At 33.4% G+C, this 13,557-nt stretch overlaps 1 protein-coding gene across 1 annotated transcript; it reads left to right on the forward strand.

The window, feature by feature from the left end:
• The first annotated feature begins 1,830 nt into the window (after positions 1-1,830).
• Positions 1,831-6,206, forward strand: LOC132621717 (ARF guanine-nucleotide exchange factor GNL2). The gene is made up of 2 exons (XM_060336081.1): positions 1,831-2,863; positions 2,985-6,206. Exons 1-2 carry the CDS (start codon positions 1,839-1,841, stop codon positions 6,088-6,090), a joined length of 4,131 nt encoding a protein of 1,376 aa, XP_060192064.1. The 5' UTR covers positions 1,831-1,838; the 3' UTR covers positions 6,091-6,206.
• The last annotated feature ends 7,351 nt before the right edge of the window (positions 6,207-13,557 follow it).

Raw genomic sequence — 13,557 nt, forward strand, 5'->3', positions numbered from 1 at the left:
TTATATTTACAATTAGCTTAATTATTTTAAAAAATAATATTGCCATGTTAGTTCTTTTCCGTCATCATTACCATGTTAGTTCAAACATCTAGAATTTACTACTTAAATTAAATCAAAACTCTTAAAAAGTTAAAAGAAAACAACAAACATGCATTTCTAATTTTTAGTACAAACTTGCATTTCTAATTTTTAGGTTAACCAACTACCGGTAATATTTGAAGAAAAAGACATAAGTAAGTATATACCTAAAAGGTCAGCTGGTTAAGAATTTAAAAAAACCGTTCACTCGTTAACTCTCAATTCTGCCCAATGCTTCTCTCCTCCGAAAAGTTTTTCCTTCTCATTCGGTCACTTTTGCTTTTTCGTTATTTTGTAATCCCCAGAAAATGATACCTTATAGCTTCATAGTTACAAGTCATAAATTAATTGCCACGTCTTAAACTCCACAAACCTTTTAAACGTCCAGAAGGCCATGTAAAATTTTGTCAAATATTTTATTTAAGATAAAATATACTCCATCCGTTTCAATTTATGTGAATCCATTTGACTGGGCACGATTTAAGAAAGAATGAAGACTTTTGAAACTTGTGGTTTAAAATAAGCCTTGAATATTTGTGTGACTGTAAATCATTTCATAAAGTGAATTTATTTCCAAATTAGGAAAGAGGTTATTCATTTTGGCACGGACTAAAAAGGAAATATGTTCATATAAATTGAAACAGAGGGAGTAATTGATTTAGAAGTCCTAAATATTATGACATTCTATATAATTTAAATAAAGAAAGATATAGTAAACAAAATTTTAGTTGATTTTAGAGTCCTAAATATTTAAAAATTATTAACTAATAATTTCATCCAACACGAAATCTGTTTTTAAAAGGTAAAAAAATCGAAAGACATTTCGTGAAGGGCTTCGTGCTTTTAAATATATACAAATAGATAGATACAAATAAATAAATAATGTGAGATGACTTCTTATTTTTTAATTTCTATGTAAAAACAAAAAAATAGGTTATACGATGAAATTGCCATGGTCAAAATCAACTTTGCAAAGATTAAAATAGTACTCCTATAGGTAGGGATATGCCAGGACGTTCTTAATTGATATTTTGTACAACTCTTAGTTGGGTATCTTACTTCTGGCTACTTTTGAATATTTCTCTTGTTGAGAGCTCATGAGGGATCGTAAGAAACTAACCGCAGAAAATTTCTATACTTAAGAACATAGGAGTAGCAACCATTTTTTTAAAACGTGGAATTATATGAAGTTTCACACAGTAAAAAAGGATGTCAGGACGATCCAATAGATGGAAAATCAATTAATATTTTGTTTCAAATTCCTATAAGGTAAAATCATATTTGATTTAAAGTCATAAATATTAGGAGAATAACTTGAATTATAAAGTTATCCAATGTAAAATTTATCTTTTAAAAGGGTAAAGAACACATTTCCTTAAGATTATATATATTCGGACCACTTTTGAAAATTATAACTTCAAAGTGCCTTGAGAACATTGTAACGTTATTAATCAAATCTAAGTCACAAGACTTCAATCTACTTGAGTCTTGTTTTCTTCCTTACATATAAGAATGAAGGAAACTTTGATCCACAATTGAAGGAAGAGAAGCAACACTAGGAGATGTTTGTGAAAGAATTAGTCAAAGCATTAATTCTTACCTCTTAATAACTCAACAAAATCTCACCAAATTAACCTCTTGTTTAGAAATTATTCCGCCTCAAATTTTTCCTATACAAAACAACATCCCGAATATTACCCCTTGTATTTTAACCACTTGTTCAAAGGAATTATGTAGGATCCCTCAGAAAACTTTGATTAATGGGTACTGACGAAAACAGTCAAGAATACATGACAAAGATCAAAAGGAAGGAGTTAGGAATATCTTGCACGTTGAACACAGAGGTAGGAGCTATTTTAGCAGTGATTCGGCGTGCCCCTGAAGCAAATTTGCATTTCTACCATCCCCCCGAAGAAAACTATGATTCTCAGATATCACATTCCTTGAAATCACTAAGATCACTCATCTTTAATCCACAACAAGAATGGCGAACAATCGACCCTATGATATACCTTTCACCTTTTCTCGACGTTGTACAAAGTGATGATGTTCCTGCTGCAGCCACTGGAGTGGCTCTTTCATCTATCCTTAAGATACTTAAGCTAGAAATTTTTTGTCACAAAAGTCCAGGAGCGAGAGAAGCCATTAATTCAGCTGTGACTGCTGTCACTGGCTGTCGTTTGGAGAAAACTGATCCTATTTCTGAAGATGCTGTTATGATGAAAATTTTGCAGGCTTTGACAGCAATTATGGGCCATCCTTCTTCTGTTTTGCTCACAGATCAATCTGTTTGCACCGTTGTGAACACGTGCTTTCAAGTGGTTCAACAATCAGCCAACCGGAGTGATTTGCTTCAGCGTAGTGCCAGATACACAATGCATGAGCTGATACATATCATATATCAGCGTCTTCCTGAAATAGAGGTGAAAGATTGGGAAGATTCTGAGTCAGATTCTGAGGATAACAACTTGGATTCAGGGTATGGGATTCGTTCTGCTATTGATATTTTTCATTTCCTGTGCTCATTGCTTAATGTAGTGGAAGGCATGGAGACAGATGGAACTACATCTCAAATTGCTGATGAAAATGTTCAGCTTTTTGCGTTGGTTCTGATCAATTCTGCTATAGAACTAAGCGGTGACAGCATAGGTAAGCATCCAAAGCTCTTGAGGATGATTCAAGATGATCTTTTCCACCATTTGGTTCATTATGGGACCTCCTCAAATCCACTTGTGTCATCCATGATTTGCAGCATCGTGTTAAATATTTACCACTTTCTTCGAAGGTTAGTCCCTGTACAAATACAGAAGTCAATATTTTTTGAAGTATCAACTAGTCCATGTCTATGCAAAAAGATTGAATGTTGAATACCAAGATTGATTACATTTTCTTCTGATAATATGCAGGTCGGTTCGTCTTCAATTGGAAGCTTTTTTCTCATTTGTATTGCTTAAAGTGGCAAGCTTAGCAAATTCACTTCAACTTCAAGAAGTAGCAATTGAAGGAATTATAAATTTTTGCAGACAACCAACTTTTATAATTGAAGTCTATGTGAATTATGATTGTAACCTCATATTCAAAAATGTTTTTGAGGAGATTGGCAAGTCTCTTTGCAGGCATGCATTCCCTACTGGTGGTTGTTTGACAAGTTTACAAGTTCAAGCCTTTGAAGGCCTAGCAGTGATTATCCATAACATAGCTGATAATGTTGACAAGGACGATGATTCAACACCTTCTGGTCCATATCCTGTTAAGATCTCCGAGTATAGAACATTCTGGGAAGAGAAGTCCAAAGAAGATGAAGACTTAGAGAATTGGATCGACTTTGTGAGAGTGAGAATGGCACAGAAACGAAAGATACAAATAGCCGGGAATCACTTCAGTAGAGATGAAAAGAAGGGACTGGAGTACTTAAAATTTTCTCTGTTGATCCCAGATCCTCCAGATCCAAAAGCCTATGCCATATTCTTTCGGTATACACCAGGTCTAAACAAGACTGCAATTGGTGATTTTCTTGGTGATCCTGATGATTTCTACCTCCAAGTCCTTAAAGAATTCACAAACACATTTGAGTTTATGGGAATGGTTTTGGACACTGCTTTGAGAACTTATCTAGAGACTTTCAAATTGCCGGGGGAGTCACAAAAAATCAGTAGAATCCTTGAAGCATTTGCTGAAAGGTTTTATGATCAGCAATCCTCAGAAATATTTGCCACCAAAGATGCAGTGTTCATACTTTGTTATTCTGTCATCATGCTCAACACTGATCAACATAACCCACAAGTCAAGAAGAAAATGACAGAAGATGAATTTATTAGAAATAATAGAGCCATAAATGGAGGACAAGATCTTCCCAGGGAATATCTCTCCGAGCTTTTCCATTCTATTTCAGCTAATGCAATTGTATTGTTCGGTTCATCTGGTGCTCTTGTGGAAATGAATCCTAGCAGATGGATTCAGCTAATAAATCGATCGAAGAAAATGGAACCTTTCATATTCTGCAATTTTGATCGACGACTAGGACGAGACATGTTTACATCCATTGCTGGCCCCACTGTTGCTACACTTGCAACCATCTTCGAACAGTCTGACGAAGAAGAGATCCTTCATGAATGTATTGAGGCTTTGTTTTCAATTGCTAGAATAACACAATACGGGCTTGAGGATACTCTTGACGAGCTTCTCTGCTCGTTTTGCAAATTTACTACATTACTAAATCCTTATGCATCTTCAGAAGAAACCTTGTATGCATTCAGCAATGATATGAAGCCAAGAATGGCAACTCTTGCCGTTTTCACCATTGCAAATGACTTCAAGAAGTCCATCAGGGGAGCTTGGAGAACTATTGTGGATTGTTTGCTGAAACTTAGAAGGTTAAAGTTGCTTCCACAATCTGTTGTCGAACCTGAAAACGCTTCCAACTCATTATCCAACCCTCCAGTACATGAAAAATATGCATCAGGGGTGGTTTTTCCTACTCAAGATCTTAAATTTGGTAGCAAACGCCATAATTCCGGCATAATTGGACGATTTTCACATTTTTTATCTATGGAAAGTGTAGAGGAATCCTTGAACCTGGGGGTAAGTGAGTTTGAACAGAACCTGAAAGTTATTCAACAATGCCGGATAGGGAGCATCTTCAACAACAGCTCAAGTTTACCTGACGAATCATTGTTGAATCTAGGGCGTTGTCTGATATTTGCTGCAGCTGGTAAAGGCCAAAAGTTCAGCACTCCAATTGAAGAGGAAGAAACTGTTGGATTCTGTTGGGATTTAATTGTTAGCATTGCTTCATCCAATACGCACAGACTCTTGGTATTTTGGCCTCATTACAATGAATATCTACTAGATGTTGCTCAGTTTCCTCTATTTTCTCCCATCCCTTTTGCAGAAAAAGGTATCATCGCCCTCATGAAGATTTGTCTGAAGCTCTTGTCTTCCTTTCACTCAGACAAAAGTCCAGAGGAACTCATCTTTAAATCGATAAATTTGATGTGGAAGCTGGAAAAGGAAATTCTTGATACTTGTTGTGAGTTCTTAGTTCAATCTGTTACCACAATCCTAACAGAGTATCCTGCAAATCTGCAAACTCAACTAGGATGGAAAACAGTCATGCATTTGCTATCGGTCACAGGGAGACATCCAGAAAACTATGAGCAGGGAGTTGAGGCCCTTATAAATTTAATGTCAGATGGTTTCCACATTTCAAGATTGAACTATCCTTATTGTATAGATTGTGCATTTGGTTTTGTCGCATTAAAAAACAGCCCTTTAGAAAAGAACATCAAGATCATGGACTTGATGGCTGATACTGTGAATTTGTTAGTACAATGGTACAAAAGTGGATATACAGATCCAGGGAGTTCGGCGAGTGTAAATAGTAGCGCAAGTAGTTGTTCGCTGGAAGAAAGTTCAAAAGCTCTTAGCTCTTCTAACTTAACAGTGACCTATTTTGCTAAACTAGGGGAAGCATTTAGGAAGACGAGCTTAGCTAGAAGAGAAGAGATAAGAAACCACTCGGTCATGTCTTTACAGAAAAGTTTCACACTTGGCGAAGATTTGTACTTCACACCATCCAACATCCTTAGTTGTTTCAACCTCATACTATTTGCAATGGTTGATGATTTGCATGAGAAGATGTTGGAATACTCAAAAAGGGGGAATGCAGAAAAGGAGACAAGAAGTATGGAGGGGACTCTGAAGCTATCCATGGAGGTTCTAACAGATGTCTATTTACAGTTCTTGAAACCATTATCAGAAAGTCCTAATTTTAGGGCATTTTGGATGGGCATCCTGAGAAGAATGGATACATGCATGAAGGCCGATTTAGGAGAATGTGGAAAGTCAAAACTTCCACATACTATCCCAGTTCTGTTGAAGAAGATGGTTGTCACAATGAAGCAAAAGAAGATTTTGATTCCCAGAGAAGATGATGACTTGTGGGAAATGACTCATGTTCAGATACAATGGATTGCTCCATCACTAACCGATGAACTGTTTCCAGATGCTTGATCAGAGTGATGTATTTGACAGTAAATTAATTAATTAACAACATAGATTAGTTGTAAAGCATTTTTAATGGAAATTTTTGCTTCTTTTTCTTATCATTGTGGAGTATTACTTTTCTTTCTTTGGCCACTTTCTTCTTTATTTATTGGGAAGCAAATTTTTAGATTGACGTTACAGTAGGAGAAAAATAACACACAAAAACTACTAACCCAGAAAGTAGGAGTTTCTTCTTTGTTTCGATATAACATGTGGTACAACGATTAAATTATTTGAAATTACGCTATATATATGATTATCTTTTACTTAATGAACAGTTTGTTAATAGGTCAGGCAGTGGAAAGCCTGTACTTGGTCAAAAAGCATATAATAAAAATTTGTGAGTCAAACCGTTTCTGAATGACTTTGGATTGCTGGTCTCTGATCCAATCATCAAGTTCCATAAGACTTTCTCCCAAAATCAGTAGTAATTCAGCTCTAATCCTTCGAAATTATATCCCAAAAGTCGAACAAGTAACAAATTCTTTTACGAGAACATTAGTTGGAAGTCCATGTGAGGTCAAGCTAGTTCACTGAAAATGTAAGCTAGCAACTTCATTAAGGCAGATGTATAGTTAAAAACACTGTTAATTCGTTAAGGCATGCTTTACACATCCATCTTGAGCCTTTAACGTAACATCACAATTGGAAAGACTCTGACAATTTTTCAAGAATATACATTCAAGTAATTTTTGTTTAATGAATGAGAGTATCAATGGATCATCTCAGAATCCCAATAAAGCTCGATGTGACTTACAATCAACCAATTCGAAATCCGTCAAGGACAAGATATTTAGAATTCAAGTTTTTGGTTGGCCATGCTTTACAACCGCACAAAATTATTATCCAATATGTTGGAAACAAAACTATAGACAGAAATTCAAATAAATAGAATTATTATTTTCAGCTCACATAATTCAATATGTGTCTTTAAGAAATATAATCTTCTCGTAATAGTTGAGGTATTGAATTATTTCCTTCCAAAATATAATGTAATTAAGTAATTTATCTTGTTTGGAATAACGCCACTTAAAACACCGTTTTAGGTTAATTCTTGACCGTCTTAGGTCCTCGTTATTGTATTTATTTAAGCCATGAACACGTTGGTTCCATGAGTGCATATAAAATTGGTCTTGCAATCATTCTTCTTGAAGCGGCTAACACTTCACACCCACATAGGTGAATCCTAAACATGTAACCTGTAGATACACTATTTGACCATGTCATATAAAGTACAAAAACAATTAAATAACGTTTAATCCATGTTCTAAATATTGTCTTATGGCGAGAATGAACTGAGTTCAATGTTATCCACCATTCATGACTTTGTTTGTGCTCCTTCAACCTGAATCTTGAATTTTCAATTTTCTAGGTAGAGTTACCACAATGATATTTGTCATAGGCCATAGTCCCATCTCCCTTGATGATCTATTCCATAGTGGTCTAGCAAACACACATGTGACAAATATATGGTCTCCAGACTCCAAGAAAGAGGGGCAGAAAACACATCCAACATCAATATTCAAACCCCGATTCAAGAGTTTTGGGTTAAAATTGTCACTTATCTATTGGAGTAGATTCATTTTGGTCCCTCAAATATTACCCTGAGCATATTTGATCCCTTATATATGGGAATAGGTTCATTTTGGTCCTTCAAATATAACGCTAAGGATATTTAATCCCTTAACTATGCTAAAGTGGGGCACTTTTGGTTCCCGTAATAGAACCCGTTTAAAAAGTAACAGTGCTAAACCCATGTGACACTCACGTGACTTTTAAGAGGCTAAACCCATCGGACAAAAATACTAAACTCATTCGCCTTTCTCCCCAACTTCATCTAATGAAACAAATCACCGGAAAAAGCCCTAGCCTCTCTGTAGAAAGCTTCAATTGGCTGGAAGAAGAAGAAGGTGATTCTTTAAAACAGGCAGAAACTTTATCTAATATATTGAGATTTGCATTCACATGCTTCCCCAAAAAATTGGAGCGGTTCCACCAATTAAGAGAATTTATAACAGTTATTAAAAAGAATTTTGATTTTTTTAATATTTAACAAAAAAAACTTTATATTCACATGCTTCCAAAATAAGTGGAACGATTCCATGTGTGCTGCCATATTACAGTTTAAGAGTTGGTTACTAACCATATGATCCAAATATTATGAGTTGCTTTGCTAATATCTTATATGAGTTCCTTTTTTTAGAAAAATGCCATCACTCTACTTAGGGGTGTACAAAGCAAACCGACAAACCACACCAAACCGATAAACCAAGTCAAACCGAAAAAAAAACCTACTAGTGGTTTGGTGTTGAGAAAAAAAACCCGACCATAATTGGTTTGGTTTGGTTTTAGCTAAAAAAAGTCAAATCAAACCAAACCGACCCGACATTACGTGTATTCGATTTTTAAAATATTTTATATATAAAAATATTTATTTGTAATGTAATTTGTAATTATTTCCTAAATTTTTTCATAGTTTTTTTTCTTTTATCATATTATTTTAAGCTTGAACTTAGAATTTTGAATGCTAATAAGTTTTATATCTCATGGATGTTAGTAACTCAAATAAAGTCCAAATCAAACCCAACTCAACACTAATGCTAACAAAAGAAATTCAATTCTAACACTAGGAATGATAGTAATATTGGATATCTATTTTTTAGTTTTGCAAAATTGATTTAGAGCGTAAAAATACATAGCTTAATTTTTTTTTGTCATGTAATTAATACTTATTAGCCGTACTTGTTTTAGCATAACTTAGTATTTAGATTAAAGTCATTTTCTTTATGGCTTATAAATTAGCAATACTTATTTTAACAGATTTTATTATCTTTTTTGTTGAATATTTTAATACGATGTCATCACCCATCTCACATTTTGTGTTACTTTCTTAAGACACCTTAGTTATGTAGTTATATCTTTGTAGGACTAAAGAAATAGTTGAAATAAAAGTCATATGTTTTGTATGAAGACTTTTTCGGAAAAAAAAACCCCGAAAAAACCGAATAATCCGAGAAAACCCGAAGTTGAAAAACCCGAATTTTATTGGTTTGGTTTTAGTTTATAAATTTAAAAACCCAACGCATTTGGTTTGGTTTGGTATTTGAAAAATCCGAACCAACCCGGTCCATGTACACCCCTAACTCTGCTTTGCATTTTGTCCGGTGGGTTTAGCCTTTTACGAGTCACGTGAGTGTCACATGAGTTTAGCACCGTTACTTTTTAAACGGTTTCTATTACGGGAATCAAAAGTGCCCCACTTTAGCATAGTTAAGAGATTAAATATGCTTAGCGTTATATTTGAGGGACCAAAACAGAGGCGGATTCAGGATTTGAAGTTTCCGGGTGCCATGCGTCATTCAATCAATTTGGGCTTCGGGTCGGATTATTTGTCTTTTCGGGCTTTGATTCGGGTTATTCGTCTTTTCCAATGAAACATTTATTTATAGCAATATACAAAAGAGAAAAACATAAAACTTTCAATAATATTACTAATATTATAAATATCCATCATTCATTTACAATTGTCCTCGACGAAGTTTCTTCTTCTGAAAATGATCAATGATGACATTATTACTTACATTTGTAAATACATCACGCTCTGTGTAACAAACTAAACAATCATTCAAATATTGATCACCAATGCTATTCCGCACTTCATTTTGGATCCGCTTCATGGATGAGAATGCTCTCCACAGTTGCGGTAGCAACAAGTAAGATCATAGTTAATTTCACAAGTAAATAAACAAGTGAATAAGTATCCACAAGATTTGCCTCAACCAATGCTTTTGCCAAATCACGAATTCCTTGCAAGTTGGAGAACTTGGGATTACCACTTCGCATATAAAATATGGAAGTATCGAGTTGGTAACTCAAATCTCTAATCTATACTTCATGAAGAGGGTTTGTTTATTTGATGAGAATTGAGAAGAGAGGGTTTGTTTCTTTGATGAGAATTGAGAAGAGAGAGAGGTTCTTTTTTTTTTTTTTTTTTTTTTTGATGAGAAGGGAGAGAGGGAAACTTATGTTTTCAACTTTAAGAAATAAAAAAGTATTAAAAAATTAAATTAAGTCAACTGCTTATTGTTGCCAGCAAGGTAAAAATAAAAATAAAGTGCAGCAATGCAGCCGCTGAGATTCGATCCTCCGACCAGACAGAAGAAAACAAAGCCCTTCGCCATTAGCATCAGCTGGGCATTTTGTAGTGAGGGTGCCACTTTAAATATTTGTATATAGTTTCTGTATATCATAGGGTTTCGGGCGAAACTTGCGGGTGGCGTGGCACTCCCATGACCCTTAATGGATCCGCCCCTGGACCAAAATGAACCTACTCTCATAGATAAGGGACAATTTTAACCCAAAACTCCCCGATTCAACAATATATCACTGGTAAGGAGCCTATCTTGGAAAATAGCCATAGAGTGAATATAGTTTTAGTTCTGTATCATTTCTATACACAATAAAAACACTTTCATGGAACCCTTGCTGAATGCTCAAATCATTTGTAGATAGGCCTGCCTAATAACAATTTTACCTTGCACCGTATGCTATTGCAATTACTTAACTAGTTGTCTAGTTCCTAAAGTCTTCTTTAGCATCCAGCAAAACTTGAGAGTAATGATCATTTGTACAAGCTGATGAGTCTTTATATAATAAGTATGCACCCACTTAATTCACAATTTGTCTTGTTTATGGACAAGATCTCAATAACTCTTAGACAAGGCGGCTTTGTTCCATGGTTTCAGATTTATCAAGTTAAGGCATCTACAACTTTTAGGAAAACACAATCTATCCCATGATATAAGGGCCCTCTTTGTAAGAGTATTTGTGCCGAACCAAATATAGCTCCTGCAGTGAGCTTCAATGACTTTCATTATCTTGGAAGGAATCAAAATAATTGAGACCAATAGCATTGAACCAAATAAAATTGCCAGCACCAATTGCATTCTTCCTGAATAGAATAACTGTTTGTTTAGCTGTCCAAAATGAGATTATGTGCAGTCAACTTTTTTAAAGATCATTTAAATATTATATTAAAAATAATATTTAAGTCATAAATTAAAAATTAAAAGAAAAGCACATGTTCCTAAAAATAATGATTAGTGATCCTATTTAAACCAAACACATAAAATAAGGGAAAATGACCTAATAACACTACTTAAGACTCTATATTACAAAACATAAGGATGATTTTCCTTATTTACAAAACATATGAATAAAATTACAAAGTATACCAGCTTTGGACTTAATGGGATACCCACTATTTTGGGTTTTTTTTTAGGAAGAGAATCTGATTTTTTTTAAGTGTGGGCTTAATTTTAGGATGGTTACTAATCAACTTCTTCCTTTTTTTTTTTCAAAAAGATTTCTCCCTCCCTCTACAGTTGTTGATAAACGTCATTTCCTTACCTAAAATTCATCTTCTATCTTGGTATGATACGATTTTAGCTTCATTGATGAACAATTCTCTCTATTTTCAATTCACGATTTTCAAACCAATATTTCACAATTGTTACTGTTTATCGTCATTTTTGTATATTAATACTGTTTTCCAGTCCTATATTGTTAGACTTTAATTGTGCTTCGGCTTTTGTTTGTGGGAAATAATGAGTAGAAAATATTATGAATTTAAGCAGCAGGATACTGTGAGTGATGATATGTTTAATGAAAAAAAAAAAATGCAGCATGTAAAAAAGTTGAAATGTGTGTATGAGATGTGTGTTGTAATTGTATGTATGAAATGTGTATAAATTATTTATACATTAATAATAGAAAGATTTTGATTACTGACTTGTGTATTAATTGTATATAAAAATTATTTTGTATTGTTTTGAGATATGGGTGATCACAGTGTGTATGAAATCTGTATAAATTATATATACTGTAGTTTTTTAAAGAAATTGAAAATTAATATATGTATGAAATGTGTATGGAATTTGCCATATATCATTTTTGAGACATATGCGCTACAGTGTGTATGAAATGCGAATAAATTCGATATGAGTTGGTCTTAAAAATGTTGAAAATTGATATGTGTATGAAATGTGTATGGAATCTAGTTTGTATCAATTAGAAAATTTATTATACATATATACTTTCCCATAATTTTATGACAAACAATATCTCTTAATTTTGAATAGGAAGAGAAAAGTGGATAAAATAAGGGAAGCAGTTTCCTTACGTTATTTACTGTGTTTTATTTGCTTCTTTTTAATTTACCCGATTCGTTAGATTTTGTAAGAAATCTATTGATATATTTTGTAAACTGAAAAGTATCGTCATGTTCTGTAAATATATCTCCGTACTATGTACATATACATTTTTTGCCCATAAAATAATAAATTCGTCCCGTAGAGGTACTCGGATGCTTTACGCTAATTACTACTTATAATGAGGGGAATCTAAAGATTTTGTAGTCTCTTAGTTAGATTCTAACTAATGGTTACTAACCAAAAGACTTCTCTTCCAAATCAACCTTTTAGTTGTCCTTTATTGTTCATCTACTTGAGAGGGTGATGTGGAATGTATTATAACTTCTTTTATATGCCTCACTTTTCTTCTACTATATATTGCTTTATTGGCTTAATATTTTTTTAAAATTTGTCAGTAAATTTTAAATGAACACATAAATTACGACTTATTTCAATTGAACAACCGAACACAAGATAATATGTTTCTATTAGACATTTTCTATTTAAATTTAAAAAATACTTTTGCATGTATTCTCAAATGTTTATTACATAGATGAGTTAACTACTTAAAAGGTTAAAACATGTCACCTCCTTCAATATACACATTAGCCTCAATAACCTGTAAATCCTTATAATCGTTCAAACTAAAACTGATGTGTATAATTAAATAAAATGACGTATTTTATGCCTATGTACCTAAATATTATATAATTTTTAGTTTTCCGAGAATAGTAATACTCCATCCGTCCCAATTTAAGTATCTTAGTTTGATTGTGTGCGAAATTTAAGAAATAAAGCGAGACTTTTGAATCTCGTGATCTTAAATTAAAGATGTGTGTAGTCTTTTAAATCACAGGGACACATGATTAAATTAAGCATGAAGCGTTGAAGCTTTATTTTTGTTTAAAAAATGATTAGCATGTACATTTTATAAAATAATGTGCCACTTATAACATCTACTAACATCTCATCGAAAGAATAAATGTAGCATATATAATTGATGTCTCTTGAACCAAATTATTTTTCGTCTTTTTGAAAGAAAGTGTTATAGTTCATAATGAATGTTTTTAATCACACATATGTCACAGCTAAGTTGGATCTCAAGAAATTTCCAAAGTCTAAATCTAAATAAATAAAGAATGCTAAAAAGAAGTCTAAAATAAGGACAAAAAAGTCTTTACTTAATTTTTAAATACTTTGGGTGCAATTTTAATTTTTGATTTGCAGAAAAGGTCGAGCTAAT

Source organism: Lycium barbarum, chromosome 2, assembly GCF_019175385.1.
Source record: "Lycium barbarum isolate Lr01 chromosome 2, ASM1917538v2, whole genome shotgun sequence".
Taxonomy (NCBI): Eukaryota; Viridiplantae; Streptophyta; class Magnoliopsida; order Solanales; family Solanaceae; genus Lycium; species Lycium barbarum.